Source organism: Neovison vison, chromosome 6 (assembly GCF_020171115.1).
Source record: "Neovison vison isolate M4711 chromosome 6, ASM_NN_V1, whole genome shotgun sequence".
Classification (NCBI taxonomy): domain Eukaryota; kingdom Metazoa; phylum Chordata; class Mammalia; order Carnivora; family Mustelidae; genus Neogale; species Neogale vison.
Genome location: NC_058096.1, coordinates 209,795,444 through 209,814,879, shown reverse-complemented (window position 1 = coordinate 209,814,879; position 19,436 = coordinate 209,795,444). Strand labels below are relative to the sequence as shown.

Genomic DNA, 19,436 nt, shown 5'->3' with positions numbered 1-19,436 from the left:
TTTTTTTTAAAGATTTTATTTATTTATTTGACAGAGAGAAATCACAAGTAGATGGAGAGGCAGGCAGAGAGAGAGAGAGGGAAGCAGGCTCCCCGCTGAGCAGAGAGCCCGATGCGGGACTCGATCCCAGGACCCTGAGATCATGACCCGAGCCGAAGGCAGCGGCCCAACCCACTGAGCCACCCAGGCGCCCTTTTTCCTTCTTTCTAAATGTCTGGTGGGGGACAGGCACGCCAGAGCCCCAAACTGCAAGGGCCAGACACACCTCAAAGTCGAGCTCCAGTTCACGGCACATGCCCGGGGGTTCAAATGCATGTTTATTATGTTAGCATGACAATGAAAACAAAAACTCTTTTCCCTGGTGCAAGGACTTGAGGCCATCTGGTCCCAGGTCTGAAGCCTCCTTCAGCTCCGGGGCCCCTGCCCACCCCAAGGGCTCCCCCTTGTTTCCACGTTCCTGCCACACCCACCTCCTAGCCCTTCCTCCAACACCAGCCCCAGGACCTCTGGCCTCACCCCTATCAAAACTGGAGCACCCTCCCCGCTGCACCTCTGCACAATCTGCAGGCCTCTGCTCCCACCTCCCTTTCCTTCCTGCAGGCATGTGAAGTGTTCTCATCTGTTCTGTGTTTACACAGTCGCTGTGTGCCTCCCCGTGAGACCACGAGCACGCAGTGTTGGTCACTGCCGTGTCCCCCATCCCCAGCCCGGGGCTGGGCCCACAGCAGAGCTCAGGACTAGGAGCTGAGTGGCTGAACGGTCCCCGCTACAGATGCCGAAGGACAGGAAGAAGCCACCAGACACCGTGAGATGAGGAAAACGAGCTGTCAGAGAAGCGAGAAGCGGCAGTTCCCGGCTGAGCAGCAAAGGTCCTCACAGCGAGGAGGCTGAGGGCAGCAGGAGCAGGCGGTCCCCGGAGCTACCTGTGGCCCTGCGCAGTGGCGTTCATGTGGTCCCGGATGCTGATGGCCTGTTTGAGAAGACCCTCCACGCTGCGGAAGTAGAGGCTGCTGTCCACCAGGTTCTTCACGGCGCTGAAACGGGAGGACGGACCAGTCGGTGCCACGCCTGCCTTACCCTCCGCGTCCCAGGTGTATCCTCCCTACCGAAGGCTTGTGGGGGGCCCACATGGGCTCAGGGCTCAGCAGATACCCTGCGGATTCAGGCACCTCCTCCCTGAGGGCTCATCGTGGCCTTCAAGTTTCAACTGCCCTGCCCTGCCTAGACGGCATCCATCCAATAGAACACATGATGGGTAGATGCAACTTTTACGTTTTTATTTATTTATTCACTTAAGTCATCTCTACACCCAGCATGGGGCTCAAACTCATGACCCTGAGATCAATGGTCGCAGGCTCTTCTGACGGAGGCAGCCAGGTGCCCTGAGATGCACCTTTTACATGCCTGCTGCCAGGTCCCCTAATGGTTTCGTTTGTTTGGCTGAAGATTTTATTTATTTATTTGTTTATTTATTTATTTTAAAGATTTTATTTATTTATTTCACAGAGATAGGCAGAGAGGCAGGCAGAGAGAGAGGAGGAAGCAGGCTCCCTGCTGAGCAGAGAGCCTGATGCGGGGCTCGATCCCAGGGATCCAGGGACCCCAGGATCATGACCTGAGCCGAAGGCAGAGGCTTTAACCCACTGAGCCACCCAGGTGCTCCAAGATTTTATTTATTTGAGAGAAAGAGCGCACGCGCTTGAGAGCGAGCAAGTGCACAAGTAGGGGGAATGGCAGAGGGAGAGAGAGAAGCAGGCTTCCACTGAGCAAACAGCCTGACTTGGGGCTCGATCCCAAGATCCCAGGATCATGACCTGAGCCAAAGGGAGATGCTTAACCGACTGAGCCCCCCAACCGAGCCCCCCAGCCACCCCAGATCACCTAATGTTTTGAAGAAGCTATAAGCCTGTAAAGATGGCCTCAAAGACATCTTGGCTGGTTTTCCTCTCAGATAATCTATTCCTGCCTCTGAAGAAAGCTTTATCAACTCAACTATGAAAAGCTCTGGAGGTTGAGTTTGGAGGGAACTAGAATAATTCACCACCAAAAGGGGGTGGGAGGGCACTATGGCAAAGCTGTGCTAACCTCATGTTGGTACCACACTGAGGAATGTCTAAGGAAGTTGGCCCTACTGAAAGTACTGTAGGAAAATATTTACCAGGCCACTCACGGCCTTGCTGATGCCAGCAAGTCACCAGCATAACAGCTGCAGGAAAAATGAAAAGTGTCTTTTTAAAGCTCTTCTATTAAAGACAAAGAAATCACTCCCACTTGTTATCAGTCAGGAATCTGCTGGAAAATGGCCAGGAGATCAAAGCCAGGGGTGGGGTGGCGGGTGGCAGGGGTGAAGGGAGGTCTGGGGGGGAGGGGAGGAGCCTTGGCCGCTAACCCGCTGTTAGCTTGCTCATCTTAGCACCACCAAACGCGCGGTCAGCTCTAGGATTTGCCCACCTTGATGAAAAAACTTTCCATTGTTAAGTTCCCTATGGAATAGTTTACCCCAATTCGGTAACTTTAAATTTCACACCGTTAACACTGTGTAAAGCATTCTGAACAACTAGAAGATAAGGGCTCTTTGACGTCCCTAAAGGAAACCTGGTCCCTTAGCAGACAGAAATTTGCCTCTCCCTCAAGAGAAGCACTCAGAGTACTCCTGCCTCCTGTCTAGCTCAGCATGGCCCGGTGGAACTTTCTGGAACATCTTTATCCACTGACTTGGCTGCTAAGCAGTTAAAATATGATTATGTGAGACAGAAGGACTGAATCTTTTATTTCATTTTGCTGCATTAAAATCTGAGTGTGAACAGTCCCCCACAGCCCAGACTCCCATGCTAGATGGGGCGGCTAGAAGAACCGGGACAAAGTACAGATTCTGGTGTCTTCTTCCTCGCGGCTGTCCAGGAGCGGTCTGGCAGCTCCTCTACTTCTTTACTACTCTTCCTTGAGCTAATCAAGGAGGGTGTTTGAGGTCATCAGCCTCAAGAAGATGCCATCTGTCTGGGCTGCCTTCTGTCCCAGCGGAGGAGTCCAGGCTGCTAATGGCAGAACACACAGCTCAGTGCCCCTGGCAGCAGGACTGCCTGTCAAGGAGCCTTCGCCCACACAACAGGAACAGGCAGGCCAAGCCCGTGGTGCCACAGATGAGAACGGCTGGCGTTTCTGGCCTCCACCAAAATGACATAGCCAGCACAAGGGACAAGCAGCACTTCTAAACAAAACTGCCGGGCTCCCGAGGCAGACAGAACAAGCCAGGCCATGACACATATTCAGGGGAACCAACAGAAGAGCGGGAGGCGAGACCTGCAAAGGAGCAAGGATGACAAGGAACGCTGCCTGCTGGTTTTGGCTCTCTCACACATCCTTCCCTTGGGAAGGGGGCAGGGATCTGAAGATTTAGCCAAAGCTAAACACAAAATAGGAAGAATGAGATTCAGTGGTCCACCCACGTTCACAGCAGCGCTCTCCACAGAAGCTAGTGCATGGGCGCCACCCGGAAGTCCACTGCCAGACACCGATGACGTGGTGCCTCCACGCAGTGGGATGGCACTTGGCCTTCAAGAGGAAGGCTGACACATGGGTAGACCCGGGGGACAGCACATGGAGGGACAGGAGAGGACATGAAAAGACAAATCCTGGAAGGTTCTATTTATGTGAGGTCCCTTGAATGGCCAGATTCATAACCAGGAAACAGAATGGTGGGGGCCAGGGGCTAGGAGAGAGGGGAAGGGGAGTTAGGGTTGAACGAGGAGTTTCAGATTTGCAAGATGAAAAAAATTCTGGAAATGGACGATGGGGACAGCATTATGAATGTATTTAATACCACTGAACTGTACACTTAAAAATGATAGAGGTGACACATTTTGTGTGTATGTTACACAGTAAAAAAAACTGGAGGAGCGCCTCGCTGGCTCACTAAGTGGAACCTGGGGCTCTTGATCTCAGGGTTGTGAGTTCAAGCCCCACACTGGGTGTGGAGCCTACTTAAAAGTTTAAAAAAAAATTGGAAAGAAATAAAAATTTAAGGGGCACCTGGGTGGCTCAGTCTGCTAAGCATCTGCCTTCAGCTCAGGTCATGATCCCAGAGTCCTGGCACCAAGCCCCATACTGGGCTCCCTGCTCAGCAGGGAACCTGTTTTTCCCTTTCCACCTGCCCCCCATCCCCACTTGTGCTCTCTCTCTCTCAAATAAATAAGGAAATCTTTAAAAAATAAGTAAATAAAAATAAAAATTTAAAAATAAACAGCCATATTTGTGCTTTGGCTCTCCCCCCAAGCTGCTGCTCACCCCACTAGCCAGTCTGTGGTCCTGGCTGTGGCAGGGAAATGCCCCTTGAGGCCTTGGCTCCCTGGCCCAGGTAGCACCTCCCTGAAACCGTTACCACCCTGTGCCACATGGGGAGGGAGGCCATGTGGATCGTGGAGATGGTGAGAAGAACCTGCCTGGGCTGGAATCCGCTGTGTAGCCAGGTAAGCCGAGATCTACATGCCCCAACTCAGGTGCATTCAACAGGGCAAGATTCACTGGGCGGGGGGTGGCTGTGATGTGCCTGAATGCCCAAGAGCTGACCCTGGGGCACAGTGGGACCAGCCGGGGAGTGGGGAGGCCACCTCGCTCACCTGCAGGCATACTCCACTGTGTAAATGGCTCCCTGGCTCTGCTCCTCCCACCGCTGCATGTCGGCCTGTGGGGGATGGGAAGCTGTTAACAAGAGGGCTCCCACCTCCATCCTCCTAGTTCTCTGGGATGGAGCGCCTGATCACCCATCACCATGGCCACAGAGACCAGCCCCCTCCATCCCGATCTTTCCTCCTACAGATCCCCCGCCCCACCAATCTGGGCTTTCTGTGAACACCTGGCTACCGTGCTTCGGGGCCTTTGCTCTGGCTGTTCCCTCTGCCCAGCACACCTTTCCCTCGGGTCCATGTGCAGCCGCCTCCTCCTTTCTCACCACACAGGTCACAACTAATGCACATCCTGCTGCCCTCTTCTTCCAAGTCTGTCCACCCAAGGCCCCAACCTGTCTCAGTGACCCTTTGCCTCCTTGCCGGTGTCCCAGCCTTTACTCCACCCCCAACAGCCCCTGCTCCACAGAGCAGGTCTCAGCTCATGACATGAGGACTCTCAGGGAGGACAGGGACAGGAGCAACCGGGGCTCACCTTGTGCTGGGCAAGCTCGGGCAGAGAGCGGCGCACATGCTCCTGCAGCCGGTATAGGGCCACGGATGGCTCGTTGGCCAGGACATAGACGCTCTCAGTGAACTTGTCTGTGACTGGATCGGGAATCGACAGTTGGGGGTAGGAGTTGATGGGGCCGGGGGGGTGGTGGTGGTGGCATAACAAGGGGAAGGGTAGGGAGACACAAGGAGACAAAGCATAAGACTCTTGACTGCTTAATTCATGAATCCAGCTAGAGCAGGGACTGTCCAGGAGCTGGGTCACCTGTGGCCCCAGGGATAGGTAGAAGGAGATGGTCACAAAACGGCCTCAATTAATCATGATGCTAACCCATCCGGGGCACTCACGATCCTTCCCCTCCCAAGCCTGCTTCTGTCCACTTGGACCCCCTCACATTCCTTGTATCCCAAGGAACGAATCTGAGATTCTTCTTCGAGGAACCCACCAGTTACTGAATCTGAAAATGCCTAGATGCTCAGATCCCTGGATGGCCTTCAGTCATGACTGACCATGAAAGGGTATTAAATCATGTCCCATGCCTTCTGCTGGGACAATGTATAACTCATCCTTCTGAGTCCTTCTGAAGGATCAGGCTGAGAATTTTACCTGACAGCACTCCTTGCTCAGCTTCCTCCCTATCCTGTTTCCCCCTTCCCTCATCCCTTCTTACACTACACCACACCCACTGGTCTGGGTTTGGCCACCACCCACCTGGATACCAGGTTCAGTCAGCTCCTCCCTGGTCTCCCAGCTCCCCCTCTGCCAACAGTCTGATCGCCACACAACAGATGGAGTGAGCATCTAATGAACATATCAAGTATGTCCCTCCCTTGTCTGAAATCCTCCATGGCTCCCATACGCCACAGCAGAAAATCACCCAACTTACCATGATCCATAAGGCTCTGTATATTCTGCCTGCGGTTGCCCTCCCTGCCCTCCCCAACCTCTACCCATGGCACAGTGGCCTCCTGGAACACAAAGTGTTCCTTGACCATGCCAGGACTGTCCAAAAGAACTTTCAGAGATGATAGAAAGGTTCTATAATCTATAATTGTCCAATAATGTAGCCACCAGGCATAATATGGCTACTGAGCACTTGAAATGTGGTTAATATGACTCACAAACTGAATCTTATTTTATTATTTTTTTTACATTTTAATTCCAGTATAGATCACATACAGTTTTATATTAGTTTCAGGTGTACTAATGCAGTGATTCAATAATTCTATACATTACTTGGTGCTCACCCTATGAAGTTTAAATTTTACCTAATTTCAGCTAAATTAAATACCCACAAATACTGTGTGACCAGGAGTTGCTGTATTGCTGCACAGCTCTAAACACTGCCACCTCGGCGCCTCTGCATCTGTTGTTCTGCCACTGACTCGCCCTTCCCTCACTGACCTCTTTTCACCCCTTCTGTCTCAGATCAAATGTCACCTTCTGGGCACGGCCTTCCCTGATCAGCAAGCTTAATCTGATGTCCCTTCCACCTCATTCTCAACCTCAGAACCTTGCTCATTTTCTTACTCTTAAATTCTCATTCTTTATTAGGTTATATGTTTACAAAAAAAAAAAAAAAATCAAAGCTTGGACTCTGGAGGGCAGGGGCTTCTCATCTGTAAAATGGAATAATAGCACCCACCTTGAGGTTTGTTACACACATGGGCCCCTTGCTATAGACCAGCATAGTGCTATAGATGAGAGAGAACCCTGATGGGGGGTGAGGGGCGCAGTCAAGGAAGGCTCTGCATGAATCTGGCTAGTGGAAGTCCGTCTAGCTCACTACTGCCCTCAGAAGGGCAAAGCCCATCCTGCCATCTCCAAACTTGGAGTCCTCCTTTTGAAATCTTCCTAGCCCTCCTCGTTTTGAAAATGAGAACAGCTTACCCTTCGGTGTCCTTGCAAATGAAATGTACTTGTGTCTTCTAAATAATTAATTAGAAAACAAACGTGTGTAGGGGCGCCTGGGTGGCTCAATGGGGTAAGACTGCCTTCGGCTAGGGTCATGATCTCAGGGTCGGGATACAGCACCGCATCCGGCTCTCTGCTCAGAGGGGAGCCTGCTTCCCCGTTTCTCTGCCTGCCTCTCTGCCTACTTGTGATCTGTCAAATAAATAAATAAAATCTTTTTAAAAAATTAAAAATAAAAAGGGTGTAAGAAAATACCAAAAACCTTTGTGACTTAAAAATCGTTTTTGGCGGGGCGCCTGTGTGGCTCAGTGGGTTATAGCCTCTGCCTTCGGCTTGGGTCATGGTCCCGGGGTCCTGGGATCAAGCCCCACATCTGGGCTCTCTGCTCAGCAGGGAGCCTGATTCCTCCTCTCTCTGCCTCCCTCTCTGCCTACTTGTGATCTCTCTGTCAAATAAATAAATAAAATATTTATTTAAAAAATCGTTTTTGGCACTTGGTAATTTGTAAACGCGTGACTCACAAATATTTTAATGTAAAGCTAGACAAAAGTGTAAATGCATTAGGGAATAATACGCACGACTGCCAAGTCCCAGGCGTTCTTCCAATGCATTACAAATACCAGGTCACTTAATTCTCACAACAGACCTATGCGGGGCCAGGAAAGACTGCTATACACCCCATTTTACAGATGACAAGACCGAGGGACGGAGACTTTCTAAAGGTTTTAAAACTAGTCATCGGCCAAGCCAGGATTCAATGGTAGTTCAATCAGTTCCCCTGCATGCTCCCTCCAAGCCACTGCCCCCTTCTTCCTCTGTCGGGTCCCCCTGCTGCCCAGCCCAGGGCTCCGCACCACCTTTCTTTCCCTTGAGCTGCATCTCCGGTTCCTCCATAGCTACCGCGGACCGTTCCGAAGACCGGAAGCGGAAATCGGGCGCTGGGGAAGAATACTTAAACCTCCCCCCCGTGAAACCAGACGCTGTGCCACTCTAGTTCCGGCGTCAATTGGCCTGCCTTCTCCACTCCTCCCTGTAGCCAGGCTGGAAAGAAGCCGTGAGTGAGAGACTGGGGAAGGAGGCACACCGGTGGGCGGGTGAGGAAGGGGCGGAAACCCTCTGAAGCTCCAGAAGGGACACGCAGACAGGGAGGGGCAAGGGTACCCTCCCTTCCCGAATTCCCTTTTCCGGAGGCAGACGGATTGGGGAAACGCTCCAGACACTGCCCACTTCGGGCTGTGTAAACGGTCTTTCTGTATCCCTTCTGCTGCCATCAGATTCTTACAAATGCTCTTAAGCCCCCAGGACGCAAGGAGGGCATTGTTGTGGACGGGTGCAATGGTGTGTCGCCCCTTTAAATCCCTGACGCCCCGACTGCTCCCCGCCCACCGCCTTCCGACCGGAGAAAGCCCCACCCATCCGGCCTCAACTGGAGCCTAGAGACTTGCTCCGGAAAAACCTGTGGGCGGAGCTGGGAAAGAGTGACGGAAGACTGGCGCAATGAAATCCTCGGAGCCCTCTGAGGCTCCACCCATCCCTCCTGACCCGGCCGGGCTCCCTCCGGAGTTGCCAGAGCAAGAACGCGCAAGCGCAACAGCAAGGCTCGGGGCCCCAGCGGAAACCACGCCCCTCCCTTAAACCTTAAAGGGCCAGAAGCAGCTTCTGCTCTCGCCTTTAGGCACTTTTGGGGAGGCAGGGTGCGCAGGCGCAGTGGGGGAACTCTGGGGTGGGGGTAGCGGTCGTGTATCAAGTTGCTGCCTGTCCCGGCAGAAGAAACGGGGACGCTGAGGGTCCAGGCTCTAGCTTGCTCCCTCCAGTTGGAGGAGAAAAGTTTGTGAATTGGGCCCCCAAGTTTTGGGGGACCCGGCCTTGCGGCGTGAAGTGACAGAGGAGGCTCGTTAGAGGTGAGTGGACCTCTTGGATCTGTTTGGGAGGGGCCGGTGGGGATGGGACCAATCACATCTTTGTTGAACATTCACTCATTCCGGGGACACCCCCCCAAATAACTACAGGGAATGTTTATTAAGCTCTGCCCGTGTGTCAGTCCCCCAGCTTAGCTGTTTACAAGCATGATTTTGACATCACTTCCCTATTTTATTGAGGAAACTGAGGCTCAGATAAGTTAAATCATGTGCCGGGGCCTATAAGTGGAGGGATTCGGACCCAGAGAGTTGACCCCATTTTAAATTAGGCATGTTATATGTGGCCTGGTTGGGGGTAGGATGGAGGAGTGGACCTGAAAGGAGTTTAGCCACCCTCGCTGTGCAAGGCTGGGTATGCTGTAGGTGCCTACTGATTAGGAGTTGTTGATAAGTATTGTTCTCTCCCCTTTTGATGCTTCTTCCAGCTTCTCCCATGGAGCCCACCCAGCGTGCAGAAGACCATGCAGAAGACCGCGGTGTGACCCAGCAGCTTCCTATCCCCGAATTTGGGGACCCTGAAGATCCTGGGGATGAGGCTCCTGATGGCTCAGACACTGTGGTGCTCAGTCTTTTCCCCTGCACTCTGGAGCCCGGGAATCCTGAACCGGACGCTGGTGCCTCCTCACCTCAGGGTAGGTGGGATATTTCCCCTGGACTCCTTCCGCCTCTAGGATGCAAGGACAGTGGAATGTCAGGCCCCAGATAGGACCTCTGTCTTTGTGTTTCTCTACCTAGCATGTGTCTTCCTTCTCCACCCAGTGAGAGATTGCTTTTATATGTACATAGACACACACACATACATGAATATATATGTATATAGGATGCTTAAATCCACGTAACATAAAAGTTACTATTTTAAGGAGACTTGCAAACAATTCAGTGGTAGTAAGTACTTTCACAGTGTGGATAATCCCCCCTCTATCTCTTGTTACAGACCATTTCCATCATCCCAAAAGGAAACCCTATTCCCATTAGTAGTCACCCTCCATCCTGCCTCCTCTGTCAACCACTAATCCACTTTCTGTCTCTAGGGACTTGCCTCTTCTGGACATTTCATATAAATGAATCATACATGTCTTTTGTGTCTCACTTCTTTTGCTCAGCATGATGGTTTTCTGTTTTAAGTTTTGTTTATCTAATCTCTACCTGGGGCTCGAACCCACAAGCCCGAGATCAAGAGTCACGTGCTCCTCCAACCGAGCCAGCCAGGCAGCCCTCAGCATGGTTTTTTTTTTAAATTTTATTGTCTTTTTTATTTTTTTCCTTTTTTTTTTTTCTTTTTTTCCAACTCAGCATGGTTTTTGAGGTTCGTTCGCATTACAGCATGTCAGTGTTTCATTCCTTTTTCTGACCTGATAACAGTCAGTTCCAGACCACATTCTGTTTATCCGTTCACCCACTGATGGACAGTAGGGTTGCTCCTCTTTTGGCGACCGTGACTACCGTTGCTGTACACATTGGCGTACAAGTTTTTGTCTGAGCCGTTGATTTCAGCTCTTAGGGGTAGATACCTAGAAGTGGAATTGCTGGGTCAGATGGTGATTCTGTTGACCCTGCAGAGGACCCAAGGACTTCTTTGGACTGGAATCCTTGAACACATTGAATTCAGTACCTCTTGGGGCCTTGGTCCCTGCTTCTCACACCTCTTCCCAGCGCTGGTTTCTTCAACTGACCCAGCTCTCCGTTGGTATCCCCTCCTCGGAGTGGCCTTCCCTGACCACCTTGTCTAAAAGGGACTCACCCCCTGCCCTCCCCTCTTTCCGTTCTCTTCTACCTCTTTTTCATAGCTCCTGAACACCTATTTCTCTATTCTGTCCCCTCCTTGAGGGCAGGGACTATCTCATCTGCCCAGAACATCACCAGGTGGAGAGGAGAAAGGCTCATCTGGGTATCCAGGAGGGCAGACTGAGTGAACAATGGTGTGAGGCACTGTCTTTGGTAGCTGAAAACTGAGGCCCTTCCTCTCTGTTCCAGGCGGCAGCTCCCTGAAGCATTCCACAACCCTCACCAACCGGCAACGGGGGAATGAGGTTTCTGCCCTGCCGGCCACCCTGGACTGTAAGTGGGCCTGTAGTCCCTCAGCCTCCCTAAGTAGTAGGAATAGTGGGGGCTGAGGGGAGCAACTTCGGGTGGGGTAAACGGAGGCACGGAGTGGGGACAGGACGGGTGAGGACTCTGCCTCTCTCTGGCCTCTAGCCCTGTCCATCCACCAGCTTGCAGCCCAGGGGGAGCTGAGCCAGCTAAAGGAACATCTGAGGAAAGGTGTGTGTCCACATGAGCCCGCTGGTGTGTCTATACCTGTCTTGACCACATGTGCTGGGGTAGGCATGTGGGTACTGAAAGGACCTGAATGTCCGCATGTGTAACTCCCACTCCCATCTGACCCCAGCCACCCGCCCTGTCCCTGCTCCCGCCACACTAGGGAGAGTGGGCAGGGGTGCATCCCAGTGGTACCACCCCCCTCCTGCCAGGCGACAACCTCATCAACAAGCCGGACGAGCATGGCTTCACCCCCCTCATCTGGGCCTCTGCCTTTGGAGAAATCGAGACTGTGCGCTTCTTGCTCGAGTGGGTGCGTCCCAGCCCAGCTCAGGGCTTCCCAGAGACTGGAGGGTGGGCTGGGGTCTGAGCCTGCTGGTGCCCTGTCTGTAAGATGGGGCGGTGATAGGTACTCCAGGATTCCAGGGCATGCCCCCACCCATCCCATCACCACTCCCTCTGCTCCCCGCTACCACCACTGCAGGGTGCTGACCCCCATATCCTGGCCAAGGAGCGGGAAAGTGCCCTGTCACTGGCCAGCATGGGAGGCTACACAGACATCGTAGGGCTGCTACTGGAGCGTGATGTGGACATCAACATCTACGACTGGGTGAGGCACTGCCCACCAGCCCTGGGCACCTTGCAGGGTACCAGGCCTATTCTAGGTGTTTAGAACACAAGACAGACTCATCCGTAACCTCGCAGAGCTCCTAGCTCGGGGGGAAGGAAGACAACACGTAAACAGTCAGCTGAATTACAGTGAATAACACTGTAATAGCAGACACACAGGCAACTCCAGGAGCCCAGAAGTAGCCTATATAGCAAAGGGAAGTCAAGGAGGGCTTCCTGGAAGAAGGGGTATCTAAGCTGAGACCCAAAGGGAGGAATTAGACCAGGTGATGAGTAGGAGGAGGAACCACATTAAATTAGAGGGTTGGGGGTGTTGTGCAAAACTGGAAAAGACAGAATGTTGGTTGCCCTTGTCCTTGACAGAATGGAGGGACACCACTGCTGTACGCCGTGCGTGGGAACCATGTGAAGTGCGTAGAAGCCTTGCTGGGTAAGTGGGAGTAACAGCTGGCCCCACAGGAATCCTGAGGTCCAGGGAGGGGTCCAAGCTGATTGAACAGCTCTTAGAATGAGTGATCATGATTTGCTTTTCCCAGGGGACTGATTTGGGAACAGGAGATGGTGGGATAGTATGGGGGTCTGGCTGACCAGGTTGAACACCCATTCCCTCTGTGCCTCAGGGACCCTGGAAGTGGGGATGCTGTTGGCCACATTCTTTGGAGAGCCCAGGTTCTCATCCAGGCCCACATGGGCAAACAGCAGGCCTGTGGCTGTCCTGTGAGGGATCCCTGGACTTCCCAAGTCACCATGCCCCATTCTGGGCTCCCAGTACCCCCGCCTTCCCGTAGCACCTGCTTTGCTTTGCAGCCCGAGGAGCTGATCTCACCACTGAGGCTGACTCTGGCTATACCCCAATGGATCTTGCCGTAGCCCTAGGATATCGGAAAGGTCAGCCTGAGAAATGGGGTGGTAACAGTGTGCTGTAGGCAGGATGACCGTAGAGGGGTACACAGGCCATCTCTCTTAGATATGTCAGATGCTAGCAGTGAGAGCATTCATGTTAGCAAACATCTAGCGCCACTGTGTACCTGGCCCGGGCACGTGCAGGAGGCTGACATGGGTCAGCGACTGGGTTCATCATGGAATACACACAGGCGCCGGGAGGCCCACAGGAAGCCCTGGCCCAGCCCCATGATAGATGGGAGGTGGGAAGGGCTGACGGGAGGGAAGATGGTGTCCTGGCTGGAGAAACAGTACATGCAGAGCCCTGGCAGGATGAGAATACCAAGGAAGGGCTGGGCCACAAGGCACAGGCTCACCGAGGCCAGCCCTCTCCATGGCAGGAGGTGGGTGTGAGCAGGACCATAGGCAGACCCCAGTGTGATTTTCTACTTCCCCATTCAGCTTCGCCATCTCCAAAATGGAGAGAGTCTAATAGAACCAACCCCTTGGGGTCAATGAGGGATTCCTTTGAGATTTATCCCATTTGGGACAGAAATCATTCCTCATGGTCCTTCTCATCCTTTAGTAAAAGTCACAAGTCACCAATTTTGTTTGGTAAAGATTATTTTTAAGACCCTAAAAAGCATCCCAAAGTGCATTTCTACAAACCATGGGGAAGTTGAGTTTCCTGGCTTGGGTGCCTCAGTTTTCCCAGCTGTACTCTGCGAAGAAGAGTGTGGATTTCCCTATGTATGAAGTAGATCCTCCATCCATGGCCCAGGGCTTGGAGATCCCTGTTTGTCCCCTGAGAGGCAGGTGCAGTTCTCACGGTGGGAAAACCCAGCTCATCCCCCAGGAAAGTGTATAATTTGGCCGGTGCCTCTGCAGCCTCCACTGGACTTATGGGCCACATCTCCCCCGTCCTGTTTCCAGTGCAACAGGTTATTGAGAACCACATCCTCAAACTCTTCCAGAGCAACCTGGTGCCCGCAGATCCTGAGTGAAGACTGCCTGCTGGGCACTCAGATACTCAGGGAACAAAATAAGTTGACCCAGAGCTGGGGAAACCCAGAACTGGCTTCAAAGGCAGCTCCTGGACGGACAGCGGGAGGGGATCCTTCCCAAGAGGAACCAATAAACCTTCTGTGTGCGTAACTTGAAGGGCTTCACTGCGCTTCCCCAGGGGCCTCCTGGAGAAGTCAGCTACCGGGTCTCACACCCTCTCCCCCAGCACCCGCAGGTGGTAGATGACAACTCGGCCAAAAAAGTCAGTGGCGTCCTCAAGGGTCACCTTCAGCTGGTCCACCTCAGCAGCTGGCACAGGGAAGGTGTGAGCCAAGCAGTCAAGGGAGATAGGTAGCTCATTGTTTCCCATCTGTCAGGCCCAGCTTAGACATGACCAGTGTGCCACAGGACCCAGCACATTCTGAGCCCCTCTGAAGCTTTCACACAGAACAGGGTACCACCAGCTCATTTTACAGATGAAGCAGTGGAGGCCCAGAACCCACTTACTGAAGGTAATACACCACGGTCCATAGCTTTCAGAAGCACAGACCACCCCCCATCCCCCCACCTTGCCACCCGAGGCCCAGGCAGGATATCTGGAGGGAGTTGTTGTCCTCGGGATAGAAGTCCACAATCTTGCTAAGAGCCTCACTTCCCTGGGAGCCTGCAGCAGAGAAAGGGGTAGGCTGTGAGGCTGGGGTGTCCCTCCCAAACCCCCACCTTCCAGAGCCTTCCAGTACCTTCTAGGTGGCCCCGGCGACTGGAGAAGCCCCCCTGGAACTGGATCTGCAGCTGGAAGACACGGATGCGCTGGGGAAACTCTAGTATCACCCACTGGGAGGGGCCCTGGAAGGAGACAGGGAAACTGAGGCTCACAATCACTTGCTCAGAGCCCTGCTATTCCGTCCCATTCACAGTCTATGGTGGGGTGGGATGGGGGGCGGAGCGTTGGCACACCTTCCCTCCTTGGCCAGCTTGACTCCCCAGCGGGAGTGCTCCTTAGTTCTCAAATACTCCTTAGTTCTCCGTGAATCTGATTCACGGGAGGGGTGGCGTCCCCAGGAAGAGGTGCCTCACCTGGTCCGAGTTCCAGCACGTCTCCTCATTCTGGTCGAACAGATGCTTCTTTCCAAACTGCCGGGTATCGCGATTCAGCACTGAACTTACCCTGGAGGCACCAGAATACGGGAGAAATGAGGGACTGAACGCGACACCGAGGCCCGCCCCCTCCTCACCCCTCCAACTTTGGCGCTTGAGTCCCCTGTTGACCGAGCTGGGTCCGCTCGGTCAACGCTGGACTCAAGGGCCACGCCCGCCGCTGCCCCAACCCTAGGTTCTCACCTGCTCACTGTCTCTGGACAAACCAAAGAGTGGGTCATCTCGACTCCACAAAGCCTCGCAGGTCTCTGAGCTGACTTCAGCCGGTGTGCGAATCCCGGCGCCAACGCAGCCACGGCGGCACGACCTTCACACCCGATTCTGCAAAGGTTTCAAAGAAACTGCCAGTGACCCGAGGCCGGAGTTTCACAGCAGGGTTAAGAAAGGGAAACAGGTTTCATGTGGGTTTCGGGAGGTTGCTCCGGCTCGGAGGCTCCGTTTCTCTGCCAACAGCTCGGAGAACCCAAGCGAGACCCGGAACCACGAGGACACCGCGCAGGCGCAGTGTGACTCAGACCCGCCCAGCCTGCGCTCCCGGGGCAGGATGTAATCTGAGCCCCGCCCCTCCGTGCCCGCCTCTTAAAGGGTTACTATCCAGCGATTAAGTTTCCGTTGGAGCTGGAGGAAGAAGGCGGGCATCTAAAACATTGTGTGCTGAGTGTGTGGGGTTCGCAGTCTCTGGTGCCTGTGCGTATAGCGCACTGGTTTTGGAGTCTGAGAGACTTACTATAATGATGTCTCCCTACCCGGGGAGGTCTGCCAAATCCATTCTGTAACTGCTAAGGCTGCCTCGCACCTCACTGCCTCCCAGGGACCAAAGGAAGAGCCGAAAAAGAGACCACGATGTTGCCTGTACAGCGAGTCTTCATCAACCTCCCGTGTTCCAGATGGAACACAGGCTTAGCCTCCAAATCTTTCTTTCCAGTAAATGCTGCCTGGGACAGGCTTCACGGAGCAGGGCATGTGAAGTGGGTTTTGAAGGATGAACAGGGGTTTGCGAAACCAGATTGCACAACTGCTAAAGATTTGGCTCACTGATTTACTAAATGACTTGATCCCTACTGCTCAGCTCCGTGCTGGGTGGTGCTGGGGACTGTGAAAGGCCTTGGTTCCAGCCCACCACCTGAGGGGCCCCCGATTTGGGTAAGACACAGCTAGACACACTCACCCCCAGACTCATGTGGCGAGGGCTGAACAAGAAAGAGAATAGGGCTGGGAGACCAGGGGTTCTACCTGGAGGGAGGGCTTTCTGGGAGAGGGGATATTGTGTCTGTACTTTAATGGGTGGGCAGGAATTTATCAGGGTAAGAAAAATGGGGTTAGATTTGTCCAGGCGGGAGAACAGCATAACTAAAGGCCCGGTTGGGTGAAAGACCATGATTTTAGATAAAATATATGGAGCAAGATCCTGGGCCTGAAGGTGTTTGGGAAAAGGCAGGACACTGTCCTTGCTGCATGAATGGAAGGTTCTGAGACAGATCAGCCATTGGCAGGAGGCTGCAGGTTCCTGGCTTTAGCTGAATGGTCTAGAATCCAGCCCCTTTCTTCAAGGCCTAGGGGAATGGTTCTCTTGGCATCCTGCTAGCATCGTCCCAAGTCCACTCCAGGAGAGGGGGCTGGCTGGGAAACTGGGGCACCAGTGGAAGAGCTGCCCCATCAGCCCCTGCCTGCCAGGACTTCCTGCATTCAGTCATGGCCTGGTGCCATCTAGACCCGGCTCTCTTTGTCTCAGGGCTGGGGCCAAGACTGCGGGTGGCAGAATAGACCTCCTTACTCCCAGAGGAAGGTGGGAAGAGCATGGATCCTGGAGCGTCCAGATTTGGTTCGAATCCTGGGTGGGTCACTCACTCACTGGCCATGTGATCTTGGACAACTATGTTGACCTCTCTGAGCCTCAATTTCCTCATCTGTAAAATGGAGGGAATTCTATTTATAGGACTGCTGGAGAATTCAGTGGATTCTATTGGCTGACACATAACAAAGTGGCCAGCCCATCCTGTTAAGAGCCCATCCTGTGTTTGACTTGAAGTCACATTCTGTCTCTGTCCACTGGTTCATTAAACCTTCTGTATGGGTCCATATCACCTCCATTTTACAGCTGAGGATACAGCCAGTATCTCCCAGGGAGGATATGCATGGCCCTAGGGCCCTGCACACCACTCTTGGTCTTGGCATGGAGCCACCTTGCCCATTGGGATGAGGCCAGCTCAGTACCCTCTTCCAGCCTCCTCACCCCACTGGCGCCTGGGCATGAAAGAACCTCCTGTTTCTCCAGGGAATTAGCAGCTCTAAGCTCCCAGCAGGGCAGCCAAAAGTGGCCCATTCATTTGCCTGGTGAGAAGAAACTAGCCACTCCCTCCCTCCTCACCCAGAGGATGGGGCTGAGGAAGCTCTGGAAGAGCCAGGAGCTGCCACTCCAGTTCACCGAGGGAAACTAAGGCACAGAAAAGCAAAGTCATTTGGCTAAGGTCCTCCAGGGGGACCAAGATTCAAACCTGTCTGGCTCTGGAGGTCTTTTCCCCCTGGATTGGGTTTTGCGTTTGTCAAGAGAGGAAACAGGCTCAGAGAGGGTCAGGTATTTGCTGAAGTCACACAGCCAGTTTGGGTCAGCAAGGGTCTCTCTCTGGGGATGCAGCCCCACCCGTTGCAAAAAAAAAAAACAACCAGGTCCAACTTCCCATGTGTTTGTCACAGCAGAGCTGGGTAGGAAAAGTTCTTCAGAAAGCGTCAAGCCTTGGTTTCCCCCTGGGGGATAAGTGTAATGATTGCTTCAAGGCCCCAGCCTAGAGAGTCTGTGGGGGTGAGGGTGACCTTTCCCAGCCCAGCAGGCCCCAGTGGGGCAGGTCCAGGTATGACTTATCTGCCAGGGTCTGCCTGGTCCCGACAAGGCCCACCTTAGAAGAGACATGCACATTAGCTACCGGCTGGACTTGTCAGTCCTAGCGAGGTGCGAGCCTGGGAACCTGGGAACCTGGAGAAGTGGAGGTGACAGTAGGAGTGGGAGGGGGTGGCCGGGTGTGTTGAATGGTGAGCACAATTGGCTGGGCTCTGAGATGGATCTTGGGCGGACTATATGTCTCTGTGCAGGTACCGGGGGGCCCAGGGATTTTCGTTGGGTGTTGGCTGTCTGGAGGTGCACCCTTGACTATAAACAGGGTTAGAGGTGAGCCATGTGGGACAAATGTGGGCTGTTGGTGGCTGCCGGCAAGGCAAAGGGGCAGTAGGTATGAACGGCGGAGCGTGTATTTGAGCGTGAAGGGGCTAGAGGTGTGGCTGGGATCGCAGCTATGAGTTTGGTTGTGTAACACAAGTGACTTGCGTGTGACCAAATGAGGTCATACATGGTTGGTGTGACATATATGTGGCCTTGTCTCATGTGGTTCTATATAACCCACCCGTGCTGTCACAGTGTGTCTGGGATGTGATGTGGGTTAAGGGTTTGTTGGTGACATTGTGTGACACATGTGAACGGGACTGCTTGTGTCAATTCTGAGTCACCTTGGGTATGTTAAGAAGCACTTTGGAGTACTGTCCACCCCTGAGAACCAGCTCTCCTGGAAGCTCCGACCTCCTGGCTCCTGCTCTTGCCCACCAGCCCCCTTGCCAGTTTCCTCCCCCAACTTCGCTCCAGCCCCTGGCCTGGGCCCCAGTGTGGGGGTACAGAGAAGGCACTCAGGGCTGGCAGGGGTGGATCACCCAATCCCAGTGCAGGCCTATAAATAGTTCTTTGAGCCCAGCAGATTCCCAGGCAAGGTTGCCTCATTCAAGCCCCCAGCAACAGCCCACCCCTCCCACCTCCCCTGGGCCGCAGGCCAGCCCCTCTAAGCTCAGTCCTGGCACTGGCCAGGGGGACATGGGGGTAGGGAGGAAGGGGTGTAGAGAGGTGGGGGCAGTCAGGGGCGAGGGTCAACTTGGCTCTGAGGCCATGAACCTGGGCTCCCACTTGGCCTGTATCCATATTGTACAACCTTAAGCAGATGGTCCCACGCCTCTGAGCCTCAGTTTCTCCAACTGGAAAATGGGCAACAGCCCAACAGCAGCCCCCATCTTATGTGTTTACTTCCCACTTCATTCTCTTAGCAATCCAGTAAGACCGGGACTCTTCTTAATTTTCCTTCTTTTAGATAAGATAATTGAGGCACAGAAAGACGAAATGGCCGGCCCAGAGTCACTCTCTTCGGAGTGGAATAGAGACGTGTTTTTTTGTTTGTTTGTTTGTTTTTTAAAGATTTTATTTATTTATTTGACAGAGAGAAATCACAAGTAGATGGAGAGGCAGGCAGAGAGAGAGAAGCAGGCTTCCTGCTGAGCAGAGAGCCCGACGCGGGCCTCGATCCCAGGACCCTGAGATCATGACCTGAGCCGAAGGCAGCGGCTTAACCCACTGAGCCACCCAGGCGCCCAATAGAGACGTTTTGAACCCTGAACTTGTGGAGGCAAAGCTGCTTGGATCCCTTGCATGTTGCACAATCACACCCAGACCCCCGACCGCCC

At 53.4% G+C, this 19,436-nt stretch overlaps 3 protein-coding genes across 9 annotated transcripts in view; 1 reads left to right on the top strand and 2 right to left on the bottom strand.

Moving 5' to 3' along the window:
* The window catches only part of BORCS8 (BLOC-1 related complex subunit 8), a 29,950-nt gene extending 21,914 nt beyond the window's left edge, over positions 1-8,036 (bottom strand). For 5 of the 6 annotated variants that reach the window (XM_044253797.1, XM_044253796.1, XM_044253793.1 and 2 more), the window contains exons 1-4: positions 7,947-8,036; positions 5,158-5,270; positions 4,617-4,681; positions 924-1,034 (exon numbers count right to left, since the gene is read on the bottom strand). In XM_044253797.1, the coding sequence (XP_044109732.1) occupies positions 924-1,034; positions 4,617-4,681; positions 5,158-5,270; positions 7,947-7,983 (326 nt within the window). In that variant the 5' untranslated portion in view covers positions 7,984-8,036. Of the gene's footprint in view, positions 1-923; positions 1,035-2,769; positions 3,036-4,616; positions 4,682-5,157; positions 5,271-7,946 lie in introns of those variants that run through there. The other variant, XM_044253798.1, reaches the window with a different exon arrangement.
* A 39-nt stretch (positions 8,037-8,075) lies between these two features.
* Positions 8,076-13,934, top strand: RFXANK (regulatory factor X associated ankyrin containing protein). 2 transcript variants are annotated; one of them, XM_044253790.1, is made up of 10 exons: positions 8,076-8,143; positions 8,392-8,990; positions 9,434-9,640; positions 10,983-11,066; positions 11,205-11,270; positions 11,480-11,580; positions 11,752-11,877; positions 12,261-12,327; positions 12,705-12,785; positions 13,713-13,934. In XM_044253790.1, the coding sequence occupies exons 3-10, from the start codon at positions 9,442-9,444 to the stop codon at positions 13,781-13,783; spliced, it is 795 nt and encodes a 264-aa protein (XP_044109725.1). In that variant the 5' UTR covers positions 8,076-8,143; positions 8,392-8,990; positions 9,434-9,441; the 3' UTR covers positions 13,784-13,934. The 2 variants fall into 2 exon arrangements, with proteins under 2 accessions (XP_044109725.1, XP_044109726.1); XM_044253791.1 differs by lacking the exon at positions 12,705-12,785 and having other exon boundaries at positions 8,086-8,990.
* On the bottom strand, positions 13,925-15,430 carry LOC122909526 (nuclear receptor 2C2 associated protein). The gene is made up of 5 exons (XM_044253792.1): positions 15,126-15,430; positions 14,862-14,952; positions 14,525-14,630; positions 14,381-14,448; positions 13,925-14,109 (listed from the first exon to the last, which is right to left on the bottom strand). Exons 1-5 carry the CDS (start codon positions 15,161-15,163, stop codon positions 13,993-13,995), a joined length of 420 nt encoding a protein of 139 aa, XP_044109727.1. The 5' UTR covers positions 15,164-15,430; the 3' UTR covers positions 13,925-13,992.
* Between the last annotated feature and the right edge of the window lie 4,006 nt (positions 15,431-19,436).